The 27,027-nt window shown below is 42.4% G+C and overlaps 1 protein-coding gene across 1 annotated transcript in view; it reads right to left on the reverse strand.

Moving 5' to 3' along the window:
• CPB2 (carboxypeptidase B2) overlaps nt 1–27,027 on the reverse strand; it is a 138,065-nt gene that overhangs the window by 19,786 nt on the left and 91,252 nt on the right. The window contains exons 8-10 of the mRNA XM_085621837.1: nt 19,102–19,192; nt 11,667–11,869; nt 4,009–4,093 (exon numbers count right to left, since the gene is read on the reverse strand). Of these exons, the coding sequence (XP_085477963.1) occupies nt 4,009–4,093; nt 11,667–11,869; nt 19,102–19,192 (379 nt within the window). The remainder of the gene's footprint in view (nt 1–4,008; nt 4,094–11,666; nt 11,870–19,101; nt 19,193–27,027) is intronic.

Raw genomic sequence — 27,027 nt, forward strand, 5'->3', positions numbered from 1 at the left:
AGAAATTTCCGCCGGCTTGGCAGTCTTTCTATATTTGGCAGACAGTTACTCCATCAGGCTGACAGAGTAATTTACTCCTCCATGGAGTAAAGTCCATCCACCAAAACATAAATTGGGACCTTATCTTCCTATTTTGCTTCCTCCATTGGCCCCTTCTGTGTGATTTCTGGGCTTTTTGGGCTCTTAGCCTTCCCTGAGGTCTTGGGGTCTCCAGTATGTGGCTTTTCACTGCAGTCCCTTGTTCTTAGCACCGTTGATAAAATGGCCCCTGGTATCTTGTGCTCTTGCTTAGTTTTCTTACCTGACCAGTTGTGCCTCTGGGCTTCTGTGACTTGGTACACCTTTACCAGACTTCCATCTATGTTTGTAATGCTGCTTGTCTCATTTCTCGACGGATACATGTTCCTTTGATGCAGGGGAGTCTATTGTGCTTTGCAGGTTGGGCCTCTACCATTTTCTCTGTGATGGGTTCAGTCGACCCTGGCGAACCTATCATCCTGGGACTGCTACATGGGTGTTTCATGAGGGGGCGCTGAACTGTTTTCTTCTTCCTGCATCATTGGACACAGTGATATGTGCTGTCTTTCATAGTAGAGCAACGCCTATTTTCTCTCTTTTCATCAGTGGTGGATAAACCTTGTGAGCTCCTAGGCCACTACTGTTCTCATTGGCTCTTGTTTTCGTCTGTCTTCCTTAGGGCCTATGTTGGTTTGAATAGCGTGTTTGTGCTGCCTTATATATTTTTTGCTACTTTTGGACCATTGGGACGTGATGGGGCTGGGTCCCAGACTAAGGGGGTGATTTATATGGTGACGGTAAGGATATTCCATTGTAACACTGACGTAGTTTCTTACCATCAACATACGGGCCCGCCAACCTCATTTAAATGTGAGCAGACCTTAGGTGTAACCATGGCAGAGACTACTCTGTCCCCACAGTGGTTACCCCACCGATGGCCCGACAGAGTATGGGCCATCAGAGGCTGACCTCTGTATCCACCTAACTCATTCAGATGGGCAAACATACAGGTCAGTTCTCACTTCCCGTTACCGTCCGTGAAAGCCAGCTACTTCCCCCCTTATCATGGGTAATAACTCACATGGCGAGGGGGTAATTTGTTTTGTTTTGTTTTCAAAAAGGAAACCCTGTTTCTGGAAAACAAAAAAATAAATGCGTTTCACAGAAATCCCTTTCATGTTGAGGGATGGGTGCGTCAAACTTAGAAAAGCATTGTCAGGAATCGCCATGACAGCAGTTCCTGCCCATGCTTTAGATATTACCGCCGGCTTGGCAGTCGTTTCTAAATTTGGCAGGCTGTTACTTCCTCAGGACGATGGAGTAATTTACTCCATCCACCAAAACATATATCAGGACCTAAGCTCCATACCTTGCCTTTTTTGTTGGCCCCTTCTGCAGGGCTTGATGTCACCAGTCTGTGGCTTTACACTGCAGCCCCTTGTTCTTCGGTCTTTCCCTTGCATGGTTTCCATGGCCTTCTGCTCCAACTGTGGTACTTTGCAGTTGGGCCACCAAACTCTTTTCCTATGTTTAGGGCCATACACACAACCTGGATTCAGTCCTGGGTTGGCGATCTTGGTTCAGGTTTCTATCTGGGGGTATTTTCTGTCCATCAAGCCAGGTGATTGACTGGCTTCCAGTCAGAATCTCAGCACTCATTGTTGCTCTTGGCTGTGGTCCAGCTCTGTTGATCTCCTGCCTGGGCTGCTGGTCATTGCTACTGCTTTAGCTTGGGATTTTGGTGTCCTGGATCAAGGGACTAGCGCCTCTGTAGTCAGCTCGTTAATGATATCTCTGCGTCTAGTTTGTCCAGTCATTGGTTACTCCAATGTCTCGCCCCACTCTCCTCCATATGTCGCCTTTTATCACTCAACATATTCTGCTGAAAAGGGTCCAACCCTCAGGGGCGTAACACAGGCCCCCGCAGCCCCCGTGGTGCGGGCGGGCCCCGAGCTGCAGGGGGCCCCCTCCGCACCGTACTCAGTCATGAGAGCTCCATTGTAAATACGGAGTGGGGGCCCCTTTATGTACCTTGAAGGGGGGCCCCCTCAACTTTCGTTATGCCAGTGCCAACCCTGCCTTCCTGCACTGTAGCTGCCTGCCTGCTTTCTTCTTGTAGTTGCCGCTACCGATCTGAGGTCTGTGTGGTTGGTACTTGGTATATGACAGGCAGAGCCTTCAGGGACTATGGCCCATATGTGTTAAAATGTTTTCTATAGACATAGAATGGGAACAAGTCTTTGATACTTAAGGCACTGAGCACATTTTTGATAAGATTTGCTCAATCTTGATCACTGCCTGACTCATCATTTCTGTGAAAACAAAATGTACTTTCTGCAGGCGCTGAACCAATGGAAACAACTGATGTTGAGGAATGAATGATTATCGCAAAGAGACAATACTTCTTCCTAAAGTATACTGGAAGCTCAAGCAAATACAAAGGCAGTCATTCACCTCCCATACAATAGCCTTCATTTGAAGATTAGATTTTGGCATGAATTAATGCTACTTTGTGGCATTTCTAAAAGACAGTCCTAAAGCCTCAACTGGCTTGCATCATTTGATGCAGTGCATTTTGGGAGCCCTCTTACTCAGCTGACCTTTAAATTCGCAAAGAAGCAGGTTTTTTTTGCGATCTGAGGATCTCTTCAGGATAACAAAGAAAAAGGTGAAAAGAAAAACGGGATTCTCTCTGATGACAGGGAAGAGTTTTCTTAAATTCCGAATCAAAAAAAGGTCTGCATGGTGGCAAGCCAGTGAACCAGGCATGTACCTGTCTTCTGGCGGGCACCATGACTTTCAAGTTGGACATGTGACCAGGTATGCAATATATCTCGAAAGCAGTGGCCCATGAGCAGGCGGGTAAGCTTTGTAAGCAATGTGTTAGTCAGTGGCGGCTCCTTCGCCAAGGCGGAGGAGCGTCGCCCCACTGCTTAAAAGGAAAAAATTTGATGATAATAACATATCATTATTATCATATTTTTTTTCTATTGCAGTCAGTGGCAGGCGGGGTTGGTAAGAGCAGGGGGAGGAGTGTATTTCACTCCCTAAGTGCACATGACTTTTTGGTCGGCCCCTTTGTCATGCGCAATATGCATCTTTCCCATCAGGCTGCATTACACAGCCTGATGCGGAACATGCAAAGCCTCCCAGTCCCCGTCTGAGCGCCGAACCATGGCACTCAGGCCAATCACAACTCTCCATTGCAGCATTGGGAATGTCCCAGGTTCTTACTGCTAGCGGCTGGGACTGGGGACTGGAGACTGGAAGAAGGAAGAAGATGGAGGTGAGGCGGCAGCCGGGTGGCCGGCACAGATACATCTTTTTTTCCTCTCCCTTCCCCCCTCTGCCCCACAACCCCCATCCGGTAGAAACAACTACTAGCTTTGGTATAATTCTCCTCTTGTGAGATTTGTATGAGTCTGATGGATGATTGTTACTCAGAAATAACATAAATTCTAGACTCAAACACAAAGCACAGACATATAAAATAAACTTTGTTTGGAATAGAACCAATTAGTTCAGTTGAGCGAACTTTCAGGTCCATAGATAGAACCACTGTCATGATCGATGTGGTGTTTATTCCGTAGTCCCCCATCATTTAATTCATATGCAACTCATGGCCGAGCATCCAGAAAGGAGACAGCAAGTAGGAGAGGAGCTACTTGTAGGCAAATTACCTACAACCAGCATAACACAGGGCGACAGTAATATAGCAATAAAGGAAAGGTAAATATTTCCTATCGCTTCGTTTCTTCTAGGTTGGGAAAATAGTTTTATTTTTTTTAAAGAACTGCTGCCCAGCAAGCAACTCTGCTCTTGTGCCAATACATTCTGGGGTGTTCTGGTGCCCAGAACCATCGCTGTAGTGTGCCCAGTTTGGGTTTACATTCCTCGGGTCTGTTTTCAACTTTCTGCGTTTGCAGGCATATCCTCACATTCTCTGGTCTCATTTATTTTTCAGAAATGAGCAATGGAAGTCCTACTTACAGATGGTCTGTGCGCCTGGACCGTATAGATATTTGTTTCGATAGGAAGCCTTGATGGTATCTGCCACTTTATTTGCGATCTGCAACTAGAAAAACATGGAGAGATAAGCAAATGCATTTCATTCATAACACCCAACATTTCATTGCCTTCTGAATGCTCCCTTGTTATCCATACCCCCTTTTCCACTCAGCCCCTCTTTACATTTGCATCGGTTATGCTGGTGCGGCAATTTTACACCTGAAATTATTGATATTGGATTGATCGGTATTTGTCCGATGAAGAATTGCCCCGGGATTATAAACATTCACTAATGGAATGGGGAATTACTAGGCAGGTCAATGTTACTAAATCCATTTCCCTGGGTAATTTCCCAATTCAGCACGTTTTACTTGGTGAATGTGTCCCAGGAATCCTTCTAGGCAGTGATGCGTGTGCAATTACCAGACGCCTATGACCGCATTGCTTGGAACTCCTAATTCGCTCAGTAATGTTACGATCCCAACCCCATGTGCCTGACCTTTCTTAAAGTGTGAAAGCATAACTCAAGCTGGGGAATTAGATGATGCTTCCGCGAAAACAGAGTCCCCTATGGAAGGGCAGGTGTTTGGCCAGTGTTCTAGGCACTCAGATATGCTAAGGTGAGTACAGGGTGAATGTACTGGAGCTGAAACACCATCCTCTTGGGATGTTCTGCCAAGCTCTCTCAGTGGTAAGGCCAATGTTGGAGTGAAGGAACTGGATACTCTAGCAAGGTTCAGGGGCAACTCTGGGGCGTCATATGAAAGGAGCATGGTTCTGACACAGAAGTACCAGGATTTAGGAGATTAAAGAGAAAAGCAACGCTTATGTGAATATTAACTGAGTTTCTGACATGCAGTAGTGCTGACAGCAGCATGCACGCAGTAACACGCCTTAGTGCTGACAGAAGACCTGTGCATGGGTCTTTCAGCTCCCTGAAGGTGCATACAGTTTTTGCCTTTCTGTTCCACTTCATCTATGTATCTTTTTATTTTCAAACTCGTTCTTATGAGACTGGGCTATTGCCATAGTATTGATGGAAATGTGCATTAAATTATATAGCATTGCCTTTGGTTATCTTGTATTGCCTTAGATTACTTACATGCTTATACATGTTTGTTTGTCAAATAAATGTGTGGAGCCAGCTCAGTGTTGTGTTACTTGAGTATGCCCCTTACTCTACCATATCAATAATCTATTTAGTACCTGGTTTCGGGCAATGTATGATGTATGAATATATGTGTACACGGTATTTTATAGCACAGCCCTAGTCAAAATGCAGTGGAGAGCTGCACATGGTCAAAGACAAGCATATAGTCAACGATAATAGGAGAGGAAGCTGGGTTGTGGAGGGACTTGTTTTATTATTTGTAACCCTTCCAAAGTCCAATGCTTTCCCTACTGTTGCACAGACTGAAGTGGCAATAATAAATCTAACTGTTCTAAAGTCTAAAGCTTTCCCTACTGTTACACAGACTGAAGTGGCAATAGTACATCTAACTGTTCTGAAGTCTAAAGCTTTCCATACTGTTGCACAGACTGAAGTGGCAATAATAAATCTAACTGTTCTGAAGTCCAAAGCTTTCCCTACTGTTGCACAGACTGAAGTGGCAATAATAAATCTAACTGTTCTGAAGTCCAACGCTTTCCCTACTGTTGCACAGACTGAAGTGGCATTAATACATCTAACTGTTCTGAAGTCCAAAGCTTTCCCTATTGTTGCACAGACTGAAGTGGGAATAGTATATCTAACCCTCTCCGTATTCCAACACTTTCCCTACTGTTGCTTAGATTAGAGTGGAAAGAGTAAACTTAACCCCTTCGCAGTGCAATGCTTTCGCTACTGTTGCTTAGGCTAGAGTGGAAAGAGTAAATCGAACCCTTTCGTAGTGCAATGCTTTCCCTACTGTTGCTTAGGCTAGAGTGACATTAGAAAATGCAACCCCTCCAAAGTCCTACGCTTTCACTACTATTGCTTAGATTGGAGTAGGAATAGTAAATCTAACCCCTCCAAAGTCCAATGCTTTCCCTGTTGTTGCTTAGAGTGGATTGTAAATGTAACCCCTCCGAAGTCTCACACCTTCTCTATTGCTGTATGGACTGGAATGGGAATAGAAAATCTAACCCCTCCAAATTCCAACGCTTTACCTACTTTTGCTTAGAGTGGACATTAAATTAATTTTTGTTTATTTTTATTTTTTTTAGGTTGAGAAGTGTTCATATCTTTTTTAAGTACATTTTTTTATATCTACTATATTAGTTTATTTAATAATTTGAGTACTATTTTTTATTTTTTATATCTACTATATTAGTTTATTTAATAATTTGAATGTATATATTGTTTTAGTAGAGTTTTTTATTTCTCATATTGTTATTTTTGAATATTTGTAATTTTATTAGAACCCTATTATTATTGGTTAAAAAACATTATTTCTAAATGGAGTTTATAGTATAATTATTACTACATTTGATATGTTTATTTTGATATTTTAAAAAGGCGAACTTTTTTTTTTGCTTCTGTACATGTTTGATAATTTCTAATTTATATTACGGTTAATATTATAATGTAAAATATTTTTACAATTCTTCATTGTTGGGAATTTTTCAAAAATATATATATTTATATATATACTGTATATACATATATGTATAATTTTATATGAATTCCCTTTGGAAGGGGAGAGAGTGTAGTTATATATATATTAAGCTCAGTGGGGTGTCCATCGGTAAAGCACCACTCGAACACTACACCGCTTTTCCCCAAAAGCATTTAATGGTATGTACAGCTTTGTTCCCGGACATTGAAAGCATACGACCGCAGCCTTACGCGTTTCGTGGGCTTCACTTCTTCAGAGCCTGTAGCGGTCGAAGAAAGCATTACATGCCACACCTTCCTGCTTATAAACAATATCGTACGCTGACATTCAGCTGTTCTTGATGAGACTGCACGTAAAGATTGCTGAGAGATGTAGTCCATAATTAAATCCACAGATGGATGCCTCCTTTATTATAGCTAATTAAAAGCTCTTCATGAGCCCCAGGAATCGCAGTTGTGCTCAATCCAAGGTGCGTGTTCCATTCAGAGCCCTTCATTTGGAACTCCGTGGCCCCCTGCTCATGGGGTGGTGCTCACTTAGTGGCAGGACGGCCGCGTATAGAGTAAGCTCAGTGGGGTGTCCATCGGTAAAGCGGCACTCGAACACTACACCGCTTTTCACAAAAAGCATTTAATGGTATGTACAGCTTTGTTCCCGGTCATTGAAAGCATGTGACCGCAGCCTTACGCGTTTCGCAGGCTTCACTTCTTCAGAGGCTGTAGCGGTCGAAGAAAGCATTACATGCCACACCTTCCTGCTTATAAACAATATCGGACGGTGACATTCAGCTGCTCTTGATGAGACTGCACGTAAATATTTCTGGGAGATGTAGTCCATAATTAAATCCACACATGGATGCCTCCTTTATTATAGCTAATTAAAAGCTCTTCATGAGCCCCAGGAAACGAAGTTGTGCTCAATCCAAGGTGCGTGTCCCATTCGGAGCCCTTCGTTTGGAACTCTGTGGCCCCCTGCACTTCGGGTGGTGCTCGCTTAGTGGCAGGATGGCCGTGTATAGATTAAGCTCAGTGGGGTGTCCATCGGTAAAGCAGCACTCGAACACTACACCACGTGCTGAAGAGCAATCTTTCCTTCTTTTTGCTTTTTATCAACACACATTGAACTACTCAAAGGGGATTGTGACTCGCATTTGGGAACTCTTTAGTCCATCATGCATCAGGAAAGAATGCTCTTCAGCACACGCCCATTGGGGCAAGCATGTTAATAAAGTTCAGCTGGAAATGCAAATTAAATGTGTGTTTCAGTGTGTGTTTGGAGCAGCCCAGGAAGAAGCGGCTTGAGGCCGTGAAACGCGTTGGCATCATTAATCAAGTGGGAGCATAAAAGCAAGCTGCATTACACTGCCGAATGGCTGAGCATCGTCATGTGCCCTCTCATGGCTTTGGGAACTTTGTTGAAAAACATATCGCACGGCAGCCCTGCCGTGGAGGGGGCACCACCGTCAGCAGGAAAAGAAAGTATCCAGCTGACTGAGGCTTGCTCGAGGTCGTGTGAAGCACAGTACTCAATATGCGAATTAGCTTGCAGCAATGCTCCAACCCTTACTAAAGGTTTGAAATCATTTTTGCTTTTAATCAACACACATTGAACTTACTCAAAGGGGATTGTGACTCGCATTTGGGAACTCTTTAGTCCATCATGCATCAGGAAAGAATGCTCTTCAGCACACGCCCATTGGGGGCGAGCATGTTAATAAAGTTCAGCTGGAAATGCAAATTAAATGCGTGTTTCAGTGTGTGATCAAGTCGGAGTATAAAAGCAAGCTGCATTACACTGCCGGATGGCTGACCATCGTCGTATGCCCTCTCATTGCTTTGGGAACTTTGTTGAAAAAAAATAATATATATATACGTATATATATATATATATATATATATATATATATATATATATATATATATATATATATATATATATATATATATATATATATATATATATATATATATATATATATATATATATATATATATATATTGCGAAACTGCCTTTGATCGACCCCCACTGATATGCACCTAACCAGGGTAGGGGGGCTAGCTGGCAACGTGTGGGCAGCTCCTTGTTAAAGCCACCAAATTCTGGTTACAATTTCAAAACTAGACCCCATAACTCCAAGGTCACTTAAAAAGTGCTGTGTTTTATTGAGCCTCTACCATAACGCGTTTCTGCTGTTCCCTGGCCTTGCTCACATAAGGAAGCCGCTATCTTGCCTGTCATTTTTACAGTACGCACATGGTTACTTTCATAATAAACATGGAAAATAAACTACTTTGTTTTACTTTTTTGTATTTCACCATATAAAATAACTTCACAACATAAGTAATAAAATGTACAAATATAATTTATTACTTATTCATTTACTAATGCAATGTTGTTTTCTTGTAATGACATTTTATCATGTAACTTGACTGTACAATACAAATAACAAAACATTCAAATAGGAATAATTCCTTCTACTTTCCTAGTGCTGTATCGTTTTTCGAATAAATACAGTCATACTGGATACAAACATCAGTTCCAGAAACAGATTCAATGATCAGAGTTTTCAATTTTATTACTACAATTCGCATAACAATTTGAATCACCCCAGCCGGAAAAAACACCTTTAGGTCACTTTTTATTAAAAGCAAACACTTCTGTACCCCCGAAAAAATACTACAAAGCATAGGGTAACAGGTTAGAGTGTATGTCAACGACGTTTCAATCTTGTAAAAATATGGGATCATCATCTGGACTGAGGATCAGTTGCCTTGCATGGTATCAATTGAAATATTACATGAAGCACCTGATTTTTCAACAATCTGTAATTAAGCAAACAACAGGTTTTTTAACACAATTAGTACCTGTTCATGAGTATCATACGTAGATGAAGCACTAGTGCTATGTTAATGTTGGTCACTGTTTGCTTGCCTGTATATGTCTATATGTTTATTTTGTCAGTTTTTAACACCTGGTTTTCTGTGCATTTTTGTTTTTTGCTCATTGTTTCAATTTAGTGTGTGTTTGATCTCTAGATCTTTGGTTTTGAATTATTCCGGCTGGGGTAATTCAAATTTTTGTTTGAATTGTAGTAATAAAATAGAAAATTCTGATAATTGAATCTGTTTATGGAACTGCTTTTTGTATCCAGAACAACTGTATTTCCTTTTTTGTTAAGGGGCCGTTGTCTGTAGAATTACTCAAGTACCCTTTGTCCCTAACGATCTTTGGGTTTACCTTGTATACATATACTAGTATTGTTTTTTGATAGCGTTTGCTCTTTTCCTTGCCAATACTCCTAGACTAGCATGTGACTTGTAGTCATAACATGTTTTCCCAAGTGGGCCAACTCGTCTGGCACTTTAACATATGTGTTGCATGTATTGTCTTTAACCCTTGTAATTACTTCCCTCACCACAAAACATTGTGTGCATGATGCTATTTTCTGGCTGGAACTCCCTAACGCCTAAAGAGAGAGAACGAAACTCATTTGTACAACTACATTTCTTAAGCCTAATGAGACCTGACATGTATTATAGAGGCGTTTATAACTCATCTTCCAGGTTTAAGTCGGAGTCTTACTGTCTAATCTGATGATGTTTGTTGCATATAACCTTCTCAACTCTTTTTCTCTATTTCCCCCCCAAGTATTTCTTGGTATGGTGTCAATCACAGAATACTTCAGCTCGTTAGCGTTATTATTGTGCATTTCAGCAAAATGTCTTGCGATTGGATATGTTCTATCCTTAGTCTTAATTGCTCTAACGTGCTGCAGCAATTGTTTATGCACCTTATGTAGTACGCTGCCTACATATTGCAGCCCGCATTGACACACTAGCACATAGACGGCGTACTCTGTTCTGCAAGTGTATGCTCCTCCTATGTTTTAGGGACTTAGTTAAATGGCATGTTGTACTAAGCCTTATTAACTCCGTACTGACATGCCTTGCATTTACTGCACTTTCAGAAACCTTGGCTCCCCTTTAACCTATTTTCTTTGGAAGTGTTAAGTGGATTACTTTTTACATGTTTATCACAGATAGATCTCGCTCTTCTAAATGTAATCCCTAGTTTACGTGGTAACAAAAGTCCTCTTACAGGATCCTTTCTTGCCAAATGCCAATATTTACTCATTATTTTCCGAATGGCTCCTGCTTCTGTGCTATAGGTTGTGATGAATCTAAACTACACTTCCTTTTCCTTCTTCTTAGATTTTCCCTTTCCAGCCAATACAACTCCCCTCTAAATTTTGATAGAGTTTTCAATTGCTTTTTGCATTGTTTTTTCTGTGTACCCCCTTTCCAGGAAACACAAAGCCATTTCCAAATGTGCCTTCTCATATTCTATTTCTTCGCTGAAATGTCTTTGCACTCTAAAAGCTTCACCATACAGTATAATTACAATCAGACTTCTTGTATGAAAACTACTTGCATGCAAAACTGCAATCTAGGTTAAAAGATCTCTCTTTCAATTGGTTTAACTAAGAAAGGGTAATTCAATGTTGGTCTGGCCGCGTCTGTACAATACATTTACAAGTTAAAACACTGGGAAACTAAGGGTGCGATTTAGAGTTTGATGGACAGGGTACTCCGTCATACTGCCAAATGACCCCCACGCCATGGGATAATTCCCATGGCAAGGGAACATTTCTTTTTTTATTTTCAAAAACAAAATCCTATTATGGGATTCCATCTGCCAAACTCTAAATAGGGCCCTAAGGGATTTATCCAGAATCACTGGAATTATGAGTGAGTGCTAGAGCAGGCCTAGAAACCAGGTTGCCACACTCCAAGTTCAGATACAAAACCATATCTTTTTCAGGAGCTGTAAATGTAGGGCCGATCTCAAATATAGAATTCAGTAGAGGATTCAGTCTTGGCCTATTGCCACTGATCATTGACATTAGCCTACCAATACCATTGAGAAGGCCTGGCAGAGCTTTGAAATGTTGGTATTTCATGAGTAGTAAGGCATTTGTCAAGTTAAGTAAATGAGCATTCAATAGGGATTCTAAGCAAAATATTTATAACCAAGAACACATACCAGCTCATCATGGTCTTTGCTTTTTTCTTTGGTGTACGAATATGGAAACAAAACCATCTGAGAATAAGAGTGCATGGTTATGTATCCTTTAATTTCCTCTTTTTTTAGGGTGAGGAATTTAATTACTGCTTCCACTTCTGGTTCAGATGCAGGATACGGTCCACAGTAAGTATCATGGCAGGGATTGCTGGATGCCCCTGTGCCTGAATCAAAACATTACACAATACCATTAATGCATGTGCAGTAACATACATATCTATATGAAGTATTGTGTAACTATCAACAGAGCATGTACTACTACTAAATGATGTGTATGGAGAAGATACTGACTAGGAATTATGTGATCATGAACCATATAGGAGGCAATGTGAGAAAAATATTTGTAATCGTACGTACAACACTGCAAACCCTGTTTGCAAAACAGGATTACTAGCAACATAATGCACAGGATCCTGGTTCAAACAAAATGGCTGCCTGGTAACTCCCCTCCATCATTTGTATTATATGTATATTTTTATATGCTTGACTGTTATTGTCTTTTAGGGATCTAGAAAGAAGCAGTGGTCATTAAAGGTAAGTTGTAAATAGAATGAAGTAGCTTATTCTGGTGTTATGCCTCGGTTCCACTATGCAGCATTCCATTGCCCATTAGACTGGAGCACAACAATCTCCTCAGCACTTGGCCTCCTGCGTTTATATACACTGTAACAGCTTCGCATAGAAGCATTGTGCTGCCATTCAGTCAAGTTTGCTCTATAGAAAAAGCGCATATTTTATTTATTTATTTTTGCAGTCATATATAGCGACTTGTTACACATTGTTTAGGCACCTGGAGATTAAGTGATTTTCCCAGAATGACAAGATGTTAAGCCGAGGATGAAATGCAAGCCTGGTTCCCAGGAGCAATGTAGGCAGCTCTAGCCACTAGACCACATCATCTCCTTAAATCAATCAATCAATCTATCTATCTATCTATCTAGCTATCTATCTAGCTATCTATCTATCTATCTATCTATCTATCTATCTATCTATCTATCTATCTATCTATCTATCTATCTATCTATCTATCTATCTATCTATCTACCAATCTATCAATCAATCTATATATCTATCTATTTATCTATATATCTATCTATCTATCTATCACATGACTACTGAGCATATCATTCCTGTATGCATTTGGGCTTTATATAGCACAAACCTAGCTAGGAGGCAAAGGAGTGCTGTACATTACATGGGGGAGCATTGGGAGACAATCTTGCACATAGGGGGTTGAGTGATTTGCTCAGAATCACACAAGATTGAGCCAAGCACACCAAGATCAGATTCGAACTTTGGCCTCCGGGACATAAAGTCAGCAGTCGGCGATGCGGAGAACGCAAGGTAAGTGGATTTATTTTTTTAAATTAAATTTACCTCATCCCGTCGTATGACGACTTCCCTGACCCCCACCCCGCAACACCCCACCACTCATACCTGTGCCGGCTGCGACTGCTTTGAATGTCAATCCATAACTGGTTCTCCAAGAATCTGAAAGCCCAACCCCCTACACAAGCTGGAACGTCAAGAACTTGGAGGCTTGTAGAGAGTGAAGTATTCTTTCAGGCAGACAGTATTCACATCTTTAATAGACTCTATGGACATGATTACGATGTGGTCATTGTATTCGGACCCGTGCATAAATCCCTGCTTACGCAAAGGTCGAAATTACAAGTGACTGTATTTAACGCATTTAATAATTATTGAACATGTTGAATACCTCAACTGCTTCTAAATTTGGGCAGGTCAAACCTACCGAAATTTAACGGGGAAAATCATACTGTATTTACCATATCGTGTGGAGATTAGTGTGTTAAACACCACAATCCACATGTTATTCCCCACAAACTCAAGATAGGTGTTATTTATCGCACCCAATAAATAATGTACCCTGTATTATCGTTATTTATCAGGTGCAATAAATAACACATTAACTCGTAATTAGGCCCCAAACATCAAAGAGAGAACTTTGTAAAAGAGCGTCTGTCCACCTCCACCCAGTGCAGTCCTCTTCTGGCTTCAGAGAAATTATCCTATTTGATTAACCATGTAACTTTCCACATTGCCAAATTCAGAACGTTCAGCAGAAGACCAAGGGAGACCGAAGTTCAGGATGTTACAATAATCATTACCTGCATTTTTGTAGGCTACTTTCACTTCGGAGACGATAAAGAGCATGAAAATAGGCTGAGGTAGCAGAGTTCATCTAGGCACTGAAGGAAATATCTTCATCTAGGAGATTGCCTGGGGACTTCACCTTGGCATCGGGTTAGGTAAAGTTCCCCTTCAAGTAAGGCCTGAGAGTTGTGTGCCAACACTGTTTTTGTATACCAAACAACAGAAGTTCTGCATTTCCATTTAACTTCAAAATGTTTATGCTTATCCACTGGTAAATACCAATCAGACAGGGGGATGAATTAGAAGTCGACGTAGGATCAAGATGGTCCAATAGCAAACTTAATTGAGTGTTATCTGCATATCTTACAGTGCAGCAGCCATATGACCTAGTATGCTTGCCCAAGGATCTTAGCTAAATATTAGCAAGCATTGGCATAGCCAATAGGTCTCGCCTTTGGGACCTTATAATTGTTTAGCCATGCAACAGTTGATGTTGTTGCACCAAGGATATTCTACTGCATAACTAAATACTTATAAGGTTCCAAAGGCGAGACCTATTGGCTATGCCAATGCTTGTGCAAGTAGTTATAGATTTCCCCTACTTGTCACACATTCCACCATCTGTTGTATAAAGTGCAGATTTTTAACAAATAATGTTTCTGGCTCAAATGGATGTAGGGTTCCTAAAAGAAACTACGCACTATTGGTGAATTGTAGTTGCAGTCATTTCCTAAAAGTGACCTTGTCACCTTTCTGTTGATTGCTCTGTTGTGGTAAACTGGTACTAATGAGGTGGAATTGTTGAATGGACCGTATCTATGTCCCCACTCGATGAACTGCCAAAAAGCTTTTGTCTGCATCATTGCAGAAATCCTTACATATTTAAATGGAATTGCAAGAGGATGGAAGTTATGATTGTCTTTATCTTGAAAATGTTTTTTCTCCCCCTGATTATTTGTTTAAAATCCCATTTACTGAGAGGGGCTGTTTTCAGAGCAGTAAGGCACAATTGGGGCACTGATTAACATTGTGCTTTACTTTTTAATGTCTGTCTTTAACCTTAAAGTGCATCCTAACCAGTTGTAATTAGGTCACGTACCTTTTTATTTTTTTGTGTCTTTCGTAATGGAAAGAATTGTTTCTAACGCCCATATTGTGGACTCGGGGAAAAGCACAATAAGAAAAGGCTATTTCTAAAATGTAACCAACCTGTGCAGAGTAAGTGGCATGCCCGTTGAACCCTCACTGTCTGATCGTGTGCAGGTGGGAGGGGCGGAGGCTTCCACGATACTTATGCTCATTTCCTTTCATTGATGCGGACGCTGGCTGGCCCTTTCTATGCACGCTTTTGGTTTGGTTTTGCGTGGATCTGATAAACGGAAACGCTGTCCTATTGTTGCATGTTTAACGGTATTGACAGCTCGGCGTTGCTCGGTAAGAGAGCCCCAGTTTGGGAAATATGGCAAGGGGGTGAGATATGCATGTCATCGCTCGCAGGCATGCTAACAGAAGCACGCGTGACCTTTTGGAATCGGTCAGCTCTTTTCAAGCACTCGTGCTTGTGGCGGCATCCACCTTGCGGGAGCGAGCAGACGCGTGTGCGGCCACGCTAATTGGAAACAGATGGCACCTGCGCCGCTGCTTGCTCCCGCAAGGTGGTTGCCGCCACAAGCACGAATGCTTGAAAAGAGCTGACCGATTCCAAAAGGTCATCTCCTAGAGCAGCGCATGCGCGCTGCCTTGGCAAGACCTAAAAAAAACAAGGGAGAAAGGGAACATCCATGAGGGGCTCCACACTGACTAGAAAAGTTGTTTGCTTAGAAAGGAGGAAGGTGCTTGTAGGTGATCCTTTGGAAAGGAAGTGAATCAAGCTTTGATTATTTCATAGATACCTATCTCTCTAAGCCTCATCCACAGCATCGAGTGATGAACGGTATAAACTACAGTGAACAAATAAAGAAGGATCATGCCCTTCATGTCCCCACCATCGCCAATGTTTTCTAGTTCATCCACTGCTCTAGCTAGAGCAGTCTTAGTACCCCTGCCTGGACTGGCAAGGTCCCATGATGTCACTTCCTCCACATAGACTAACTGCTTTTTTGAAGTTATTTGTTCAATTACTTTGCCCAGGGCAGGCAACAATGTGAGAGAGCAACAGCTGACAGTCACAGTGTTGTCTAGATGATCTTATTTCAACAGAGGGCTTATGGCTCCTGCTTTCCACTCAGTAAAGATGTGTCTGGAATTAGTCTCTGAGTAATATCAGGAGCACAATCTGCAAAACCAAGACAGACAGATATCACTAGAAGAAACTGATTGAATAATAATAAGAAGCATGGATATCTTACCTACAGAAGTGGGAACAAACATGGACCTGATGTTGCGAAGGCACTCCTGCCAGTTGGTGAAGGGATTTGGGTGTACTTTATTTTTGCATAAATATTCTGACTTTCAGGTAGAAAAGGCTATCACATAAATCTTGTGAAGCTTGTATTCTACGGCTATCAAAAGTCAGCTTATGAAAGGATTTGAATACTTTGAACAGGCCTTGTGCCGAGCTGTTTGCCTCAAGAGTTTTTATAGGTTTACAGTCACATCTTGTAAAGTAGAGCATCTTTCGAAGGATACGTTATGCCACTACTGCTCTGTTCAGTGGGCCAGTAGTTGCTCTATTGTTTAGGCACTCTGAAAACCACAAATTGTGTTGTTTTTAGGTTCTTTTATGAACCAGTTTGGCAAGCACCTCCACCTCAAAAACATGATCCTTTTCTGAGGTGAAATCCCTCAGTGCTTCATTTAATTCAATGTGCTTGTCAAAACAAGGATCGATCCAGACACTAGTGCAGCTGTTTGATTACTTCTCCTCTAGGACCACAATGAAATAGTGTGGAAATTACCAACAGAAGGTTGCTTCTTGGCAAGCCTAGTAGATAAAATCAGTGAATGGGTGATAAGTGCAACAGCAATATGATGGTTGTGATGTCCGTCTCAGTATTTCAGATCATCGATCATACCAAGGATCAGATTCCTCTAGCTCATTGCCAGGCCTGGTTTCTGTTTCCACTCCAGCTGTGGATGCAGTGCAGTGTGCCTGAAGAGTGACACTGGCATGCAGTACAGCAATTTACTTTAATTGGTTAAGGCCTCTAGAATGCAGCACAGTCTGGTTGGTTAGTGTCCCCAGGATGCAGTGGGTTGCGGCAAATTAGGACTTGTAATGTAAAATTCTGTGTGGTAACTTACTGGTCCCAGAAGCCAGTGCAATGTGGTGGGTTACAGCCCCCAATGATGCAATACATTGCAGCAATTGGTTATTATCATTAGCATGCAGTGCAGAATGATGATTGAGTGTCTCTAATGTCCATAAATGGGTGCAGTGTGCGAGTGTTTTTGATGCAGTGTTGGATGATAGATAAGTAGGCCATGAATAGTGGTGAAATAGGTTCGCGCTTATGTAGTCCAGCATGGGCGTCTAGTGGCTTTTGGAGACCCAGAGTTGTGTAGAGACCCTATGTTGAAGTAAAATTGCAACCTACCCTTACAATACAGTACAATTTGGTAATTTAGAGTCCCTGATCTGGATAGATTAGTATCCATTGGATGCAGTGTACTTTAGTGAATTAGTCTTCTTGGTGAAGTGCAGTGCAGCTCCCTTGGATGTAGGTTTAATGGGACCCGTGCTGCAGGAGCCCGCGCCGTCCTTTGAGCACCTCCTGGCGCTTCTCAGTGGTGCAGATGATCGTGCACCACACTGGGAATGCTGGGAAATTTAGTTTTTTTCTCCAGAGTAGCTTGGGACAGCGGTGGCAAAAGCACTAAGGCGTTGTGGTCTCTCCTGGACCGTGGAGACAGCAAGCAAACAGGCATCATATGGCGTGAAGTGGTAGGTTTAATGGGACCTTGGATGTAGTGCAGTTTGGTGAAAACATGCCCCCAGAGTGCAGTGAAGTGTACCATAGGATAGTGAACTTTAGATGTGGTGCAGTGTAATCATCCAGGGTGAAGTGTTTTAAATTAGGGGAAAAAGTAGTAGTCTGGCTAATGCTTCTAGAATGTTGGGACTCTGGGAAGCAGTACTCTGTGGTAGGCTGTGTCCCTAGATTGCAGTTGCTTAAAAGTTATGTTCAGTGTGGTGGGTTAGACTATCTAGGATGCAGGGCAGTGTTCTAGGTGGGTGTTCCCAGGGTTCAGTTCTGTATTCCAGGATACAGCTTCAAGAATCCAGTGTAGCCCAATGGGTTGGTGTGCATGCAGTGCAGTTCTGTGAGGAGGGCTGGTGCCCCAGTCTGCAGTGTAATGTGGTGGATTAGTGAACCTAGAATGCATTGCAGTGTCACCGGTTTGTGTTGTTAGGTTACAGTGCTGTGTGGCTAGTGAGTGTACCTTGAAGGCTTGTATGTTGTATTAGTTTTCTTATCATGCAATGATGTGGATTTGTATTCCTAATATGCAGTGTGGGCGGGGGAGGGGGGTACAGAGCACAGACTGCATTAAATTGTGGTGTATTAAGGCCCCTACGATGCAAGGCAATGTTGTAGGCTGTCGCCCCTAGGATGGAAGTTAGTCTGGCAGGATTGTGCCCGTAGCTCGCAATGTAGTGTGGTAGGTTGTAATGAGGTGTTCTAAATTATCCTTCTTAGGATGCAGTGTATGGCAGTGGATTAGTGATCTTTCGATGCAGTGCACTGTGGCGGTTAAGTAATCATAGGGTGCAGTACTGCTATTTCAGTTACACAGCTCTACTAACAAAGCACTGGGTTCCAAGAAGTAAGCTATAGTGAAGCAAAGTCAGGTGTGACCATAGTTTTATCAATTAAAGATCTTTTTTTGCCTTCAGGAAAGTAAAACAAGATTACAACAAATTAGGCAAATGTTTCAATGCACCAGAATCTAAGGCTGAGTTGGGATGGTGCCGGTAAGATGTTTGTTGCACATGAATTACCCTGGCAATGAGAGCACATGATGCTTGCAGCCAAATCTAAATACATGATTACGAATTAGAACCCCAGGACAACTTAACCATTTACAAATGTTTTTGTATACAGCCTACTTGGCAGTGCATGCTTTGTGATGGCAGCAGGGGCAAAAGTTGTCTTTAGCTAGACCTATAAACCATAGCACCACAGTTTTGCAATTACTACGTTTAATAGGAGTATTAAAAATATCAAGGAAGTGTATCCAAAAGCCTTGGCACCTGATTCATAGCACAATGCCAATGCTAGTATTAGTGGTGAATAGCAATACATTCATATTGATTGGAGAACATAAGTTAACATACCACACCATCCTGCATCAAAGTTCCTGTTCAGATCTGTTCCTGTACACGCGCTGTTGCTGTGCTTGGACCGGTTCTTTCTCCACATTCGATTCTATGTGGATAAAGAAAAATATTTAGTTAGCAACACAAGAAAAACAAAAACCTGATTATTCTCACTCACTACTTTTTATAGGTCACAGGATAAACCTTTCCTTCCATGTTGTAAGGTGCTGAGAGGCAATGAGCAATGAACAGTTTTCCCATGCATGCAGGGGGGTTCATGAGCATTGTCCATATCTGCTTATTTGACCTACCTTTATCTGGCAGTTAACATGTATATTAATAAGAGAGAGGGAAGGTACATTTCATGTTGGACCACAAGCTCTAAAATCCAGTTTAAACATAATCGAACAATCCTCATCTTGGCTTTATTTCTTTATTTGGTGTTTTCTTTGAACTGCATAGGCCCTAGGGCAGCAGAGATCTTTACACATAGAAATAAAAACGTGTTTTTTTTACATTACAGTATTCAACAAATGCGGGTAAAATAGAGACGTTTAGTGTATGGAGAAGACATACAACACAGCAAGAGAGGGGAAACAAAGTAGATGAAAAAGTTAGGTAATTGAGGAGAGCAAGTGTTTGCTGGGAATTTCCAGACCAAAGGATCTGGAATTGTTTCCGGAAGTTCACTATAGAGGGAAGTACTGGTGTAAAAGAGATCAAGAGAAAGGTGGCTGATCCTGAAAAGGAAAGTGATACCACCTTACTGGTTTCAACTGTCCCCACAACTCCCAGTTCACTTGCTCTGTGTTTCTGTTCACTGCCCTCAATGCACATTGCTCATGTATACATCTCTTTCTGGATATTTCATGACCTCTGGTTTTCTTTTCTCCCTTCCCATCCCTCTCTATTTTATTGTTTAACCAGACTAAGAGTATGTCCTGAGATTCAGCAAAACCTGCCCCAAAAAACCATGCCTTTGTCATACACTCTGCATAGGTATGGCCTGGACAGAGTTCAGTGAGAGGAATGAGGAGGTTCAGTTGGTTCTGGTTGGTTGCTGGTTCAGTTGGCCAGAGGGTCGTATATTTGTTTGTCTTTAGTTCCTTTTCTCTATTGTTTCTGAATAAGCCACACTCAAAGTGTGCAGCTGAGCCTGGTTTGATGGTTCTCTGTTAAAGGCGATTCGCTCGGAGGCCCGTGCATACGTTTTAGAGCCATTGATGCGCATTTGCTGACTGCCCACACCTCGGCATTGAGCCCACCCTGGCCCTAGAAGTAGTAAGTAAATGTTAGTGCTCTCTTTCATAATGTACTGCTTTTTCAGTGTAACTATATTTGACTTCATATCGCCTTTATATGTTTGCCACTAATGTGACTACCTTAACAAGTTCATTGACTGTGCCTGACGGCTCCGACACAGGAGCGCTTTGGTAAAAACAATGCACTGCCTTATTTGAAAATATTTGTAATCTCTTTTGCTCCTCCAGGTAACCGCATAATGAGTGGCCTATATGGCTGGGTTCCTTTTGATTTTCACTTTGGAGCATGTGCTGATAGCATTGCACATGGTCCAGTATTGTGCTTGATGTCTTTGACACAGATGGCTATTGGCAAAATCATTTCACTATCCCGATTGAGGGTACCAGTTATTTCCTTGGCATTTCCAGGTAACCACGCAATGAGTGACTCACACTGGGGTCCTTTGCAGGTTTCACTTTGATGGACTTTGTAGTAGCACGCATGGCCTAGAATTGATACAATGACCCAGTCTTTAGTTTGCTATTGCAAAAATTACTTTTGCATGGCAATGACCTGTCTCAGACTGTTTTGACATGCATACTACACCCCTTGCAACACTGTTCTAAATACAGATACTTGAGCATGTGCAAGTATTACAATATGTGACTGTGCAATTTTATTACTCAGGTTTGCGTTTGTCTTTTATTTAAAAAAAAAAAGCTGTTTCACATTCCGTTGTCCTGTCCTGAACAGGTCCTAACTTTACAGGCCGAAACGCGTCAACTACAAATTAAGATAAGTCCAAGCTGATGGTTGGAAACAACAAATTAATTTACAGATTACCACCTACATCATACTGGATGCTTTGCACATACATTTAGTTGGTGGCTAAAGACAATGTGGACTATCTCTCAACGGCTCCCCCTTGGAATTATACATTGAGCTGTCGCACCTTACAACTATGTATCTTACACAAGGATAGTGTGACTTATGTCTTAAAGACTTTGTAATCTTTTTTTACATAATTATCTACATACTAACTTGTTTATTTATATAGAAGGAATGTAGATTTTTTCGAGATTACAAAAGGGGGCATCTGGATATAAAATCGACATTAATGCATTATATAAATGATCTTCTTGTCCAATAATAATTCATGTCTTATTGTTGACTAAAAAGGCAAAATGTATCCCTCTATAATGATTTTCCTTCTTTGGCTGTCAGAGTGAGGGCATCACCCGGCCCACCCTATTTAGTGCCGGTCCTTTTTTCCACTCCGCTGTTGCCAGGGAAAACCTGTCTCTGATGAACAGAAACATTTAAATAATGACCCCCATACCTAGGAGAAAAGCTTCCTTGGTATGAGAGTCATTAGTTATTTGTTCTTGAGAAATAAAAGGGTTGGTGAACAGCCGTCAAAACCAGTGGGGTCTATCCACCAAACTTTAAGTAACTTCTAAGAAGCCACCATGGAAGGGCTGCCTGGCCGCAGTAATTCCTAAATATGGTGGGTGGTGATCCTGCTACGGTGGCAGAGTAAAGTACTGGGCAGCAAATTCTAAATCATACCCTTGGATTGTTTGAGACCATTCCAAGGTGATGGATTACATTTCTAGGTAATAAAGTAAGTGCCATTAATAATTGAAAATGAGTAAAGTGAGTAACATTTGAATGTAATGAATCACAATACTTTGCAAGAACAGCCTATTTCATGTTCAGAGCCTCTTTGCACTGCATTCCCTTTCTTCCTTTTACTCTGCATCTGAAGGTTGTTGCAATTTTGTCTCGGTTTTGTTTATTCTTGCTTAATTGAAGATGGGTTTTTACTTATTTTTTTTACATAGTTTGTTGAAAAGTCTTCTTCGACTTTGAGTGTTTCCTCTCTAGAGGCCTTTCTGCTCTGTTTTCCCTGGAGGTATGTTTTTTTGTCACCCTACTCCTCCCCATCCTGCTATTTGTACCTCAGAAACGGCAAGGTGAGCCATTTTGGCTTAAGGTGTTATGCCCAAGGTAGACATGGTAAAGGTAATAAGACTAGCTGCATCACCCCATTGACTACTGCTAAAAAATTGTGAGGAATTATGTGGAAAAGACAGAACCACTGAGAGAAGAAATCGAACACAATTTAAGTGAGGGAGAGACCGAAAGATGATTTTAAAGGGATTAAAAATATGGATGCAAGTGTTCATTTTGTGATCACAGAACTGTCAGAAGTCAAAGGAGATGTGGAGAAGCCAGTGGCTTTTGTGTCTAGATGACTGAATATCACTGAGCGTCATTACGCTGTAATAGGGAGGAAACCCTCAGTGTCCGCTTGGGCGTGGAATCTTTTCATACTTACAAATAGAGCATGAGTTTTAAGTTGAGGACAGGCTATAAACTATAAGTCAAAGTGTTTCAGCCTGGAAAGGTGAATATAGTTTCGATATTTGCCAGATTTACTTCAAGACTTTAGGAGTATTGCTATGTAGTGGAACATGTACCTGGATGGCGAAATGTGCTAGCAGATAGCCTCTCAAGATTGCCGCTGAGTGTGCATGATGTTAGGAAGAAACCCCTCGAGGGCAGTTGGATGGATGTTGGTGGTAGGTATTGAATATGCAGTAGAAGGGGAGAAGGGAGCTATCATGCAAGAGGGGTGGAGAAAGTTGCTCATGCTGAGATGGTATTGCAGCAACTGGCAAAATGTATATGTGTGGGTGGAGGAGAGAAGCCAATGGGGTTCCAGGTTTCCAGTATTATGTGTAGTTGCAGGATGAGTTGAGTTTACCAGTGACCAGTGCTTCATTAATCAGAGGGGAAGAGGGTATGGAAACAGTTAGAGGAATTAGCAAATGAGGAGCACTTGGTCCAATTCCTCAATGAGACAAATCTGAAAGAACAATTTGGGGGGCCGAACATGGATGATCATATGGAAGTTTGGGTGCAGCGGTGCAACATGTGTCAGGAAAATCAAAAAACCTCTGACAGCGAGTCGTGAATCAATGGGGACGTTGAATGAGTTGGAAGGTATTTGGAACAAATCGTGTTTGGGCTTCATTGGTTCCATGGATTACTTGGGCAAGCCAGAACATTTTACTATTGTCACTGCTGATGTGTTTTCAAGATGGCTGGAAGTGGAGTTTGAAGGAAATATTGCAATGGAAACTGACTTTATAGTGTTTTGGCAGGCACTCAGGAGAGAGAGCTGACAGGGGATTATTGTCACGGACATTGGGACTCAGCTCACGCCTGCGTTGATGCTAGAATTTTTGAAGGGTCACAGCAATAGACATGTCAGAACGCCATCATACAATGCACAGGGGAATGGTATCGTTGAGCAGGCAAACTGTATTATCAAGGATTCCTATTCAGATGGCAGTGAGCAGTAGTAGAAGTGTTAGAGAAGCTATGGAGGAATTCACTTGGCAGTACAATGCCACACAGAATGGCGCAATGGGAAAAACACCCTTTGTAAGCATGCGGTGGATGGATCCCAGATCCCAAAACGTAATTGTTGCTGCAGTGAATGAGAGATGTGGAAGTGTCCGGTGATGTGGACAAAGGAAATCCGGAGAGCAAGAAGTTGTCAAAGGATGGTGGGATTTTGGTACGGGATCATTTAAAGGTTCAATTTGGGAGAAAGAGTGATAGGGTCATTACATTTTCCGGGCCTGTAGAAGTAGCAAGTGTACAAAGTGGCACGTGGTGTTGAAAACTGTCATGAATGGAATAACGGAAGAGTAGCCTGTAGGGGAAATGAGAAGAAGGTGAGGGTGAGGGCAGGCAGAGATAAAGGTGAGTGAAATTCTTTTATGACGATGCTGATATGTTGAGGGCCATACAAAGCATGGATGGAAGTGGAGATGTAGGGTTTGCAAGGGAGAAAGAGGGAGAGTCAGGAGATAAGAAAACATGTGACTGGAACAGAATGTGGTGCAGAGTCCACATGTGTAGGGGACCGTGGAGCAACGCGTGCCACTGAAGTTCTGTGATACTCTTTTGATGTGAATTGCAAATACGTTTGTTGGCTCCGTTTCCATTGATGTACTGTATGCTGTATTGTGCCCCCCCCCCCCTTAGCGAGTCCCAAATGTAAAATGTTTAATCATAATTACAAAATAACAAATAATGTGTTTTACACTCATTAAGCTTTCCATGCCCCTAATAGAGCTGCAGCAATTTTTTTTACCATCAAAGACTTGAGAGACACCCTCCCCCCATGTCGAAAACTTCCAACTTCAGTTGTGGAATGTAAACAAGTGTCAGATTTCCTTGATGAAAAGGCATTAAATATCATGGACAAACCCAACTAAAAGAAGAAGGCATCAAGTACATCTCTGTTTTTTTTGGATTCATGGCAGCCTATTCAGCCACTTGCAAACTTTTCTGCAATAGGAAGCAATGATTTCTGGCAACTAGTTTCTAGCAGTAGACCCAGGGGAACTCCTACTAATGGTCTCTCAGCAAAAGTGCGCAAACATTTGTGCTAGGTACCTATCCGGTAAGATCTTTGACAAATGCACCCCTGCTTTCTAGACATGCATCTACAAATTGGCACACTAACGCCCCCACTGATAAAGCCATCTTTTTTTGTTTTAATACTATACTGTTCAAACAAACGTGAATAAAAGCCTTATCCTTTTTAGGTCAAGCCTGTGCTGCGCATTCGCTGCTCTGCGAGGCATGCTGTATTCAGGTATGGACTTGAAGATCTGCCCATTTTCCACCCATTTTTTCAATTGGCTGCTGTTACTGTCCTTTCTAAATGGTTGCTTTTGATTCATGAATAGGCTTAGTATCCCTCCTTAGTACAGCGTTGTCTGCATTTGTAAACTCCCATGAGGACTGGATTTTTTACTTGTGGTGTTGCACAGTCTGTTTTATCTACAGTCTGTGAGCATTATTTTCTTTAATGATTTTCCCCTATTGCAGGCACGATGTGCTTTCCAGCAAGGGTGCTCCGCACGGCGCCCGCGTTTACATTTATATTGGCAACAGCGGCCAACCTGCACCTTTTCATCTACATTACTTTTAATTTCACTATAGCGGCCGCGCCCCTTCTGTTCTTTTTTGGGCTGGGCCAACACGCTTGCTTTTTTTGGGGAGTCCAGTCACAGGGCGCCGCGCAAACCTTTCATCATTAACAAAAACACGGGCATCACGCTTAATATTTTAGCAGGCGCCCGCTTTTATAATCGTATTTTTGTAAGAAGGAAACTGAATAAACTATGGCGGCCGCACGGCCGCCCAACTCTTATTTAAACATAGCCACTTATCCGCTTTTAAATCAATAACACAGGCGCCGCGCTTTAGGTTGCAGCACGGTACCTGATTTTCCACTCTGCTGACTGCTCCTTAACGCTCTTGCTCCTCCTATTTTCTTGCCATCGCTGGTTGCAATTTCTCCTCTATGCTGCTAAAAATACCTAACGCCTGCTGTCCACCCCCCCCGTCCTTTTATCTCCCACCTCAACCGCTAAGGTTCACAAAACACCGTGTAGACATAACAAGCATTCGCAATGTAATAGGTCTCGCATTTCCAAGATTTTGAGCTATTTGTATTGTAAATGACAATGCCTTTTAATCAGTTATTGAGTGTTATTCCTGCTCTAACTGTATCTGATTTTGTAAACTTACATCTGTCATGGTTTGAATGCTGGCTCACCGTTCCCTCCCGTCTCTGTCCTTGTGTGCCTGGAGCGCATGCGTATTGCCTCATGCGGGAGGCGATTCCCCTCACTTCCGGTCTCTCGAAGGTTAGCGGTCTGGTGCTCCGTGCCAGAACCGCCCTGACGTCAGTGGCGTTTCCGGGAGGAATCCGCATTTTACCTGCGGCTTCCCCCCGGTGCGGCGCTTCGCATCGACGCCAGACCAGACGTCGCAAGCCTGTGCTGAGGCCTGGAACCTGCAGGAAACTTCCGCGCTGGAGCGCTTACGCATTGCCACTGGTAGGACTGCTTCTGGGGTTTGTGTGAGTGCCGCGCTGGAGCGAATTGGGCCATTGTAACTCTGGGGTTTGCGTAGTGCCGCGCTGGAGCGATTCGGGCCATTGTAACTCTGGGGTTTGCGTAGTGCCGCGCTGGAGCGATTCGGGTTAATGTGACTTGTTCCTATGGCGCTTCCTGTTTAGTGGACCTACCGCGCTGGAGCGCTTCTCCGTATCATTAGACTGGCCACTTGTTGCTTTGCCTGTTTTGAAACCGCCGTGCTAGTGCGCTTCACCCTAGTGGATGTGGAGTGCTGCACTTTAGAGCGCGTTTATTTTCCGTTTCATGCTATGTAGTCGGTGGTACTTGCTGGAGTGCCGACAGACATAACTGTAACTCTGCCTGGATTCCCGGCACGCCACCTTGATGATAAAACCCCAAACTCAGGGGCTATGTTGATTTCTTTTTCCCTTCACTAGCCATTATGCGCAGGAGCGCTTGTTTACTTTGACTGTGGCTTCTGCAAGAGCACAGGAGCTCTATTTTTCTGTACTGTTCAACCGCGCAAGAGCGCTTGTTTGTTTTGGGTTTCCATGGTGGATAGCGCAGGAGCGCTGATTGTTATGACAACACTGTATTGGTGCATCATGATGAGGTACTAGTTGGCTCCCGCATGAGTGTGTACTAGTGTATGGAATACAAATGTTGTATTGTTGGTAACTGGTGTCCCCTTGTTTCCCTATTCAGCTGGCGCCCAGGGCATCTCAACCAGATGGACGTCCGCTGGTAATAC

This window comes from Triturus cristatus, chromosome 8 (genome assembly GCF_964204655.1).
Source record: "Triturus cristatus chromosome 8, aTriCri1.1, whole genome shotgun sequence".
Classification (NCBI taxonomy): Eukaryota; Metazoa; Chordata; class Amphibia; order Caudata; family Salamandridae; genus Triturus; species Triturus cristatus.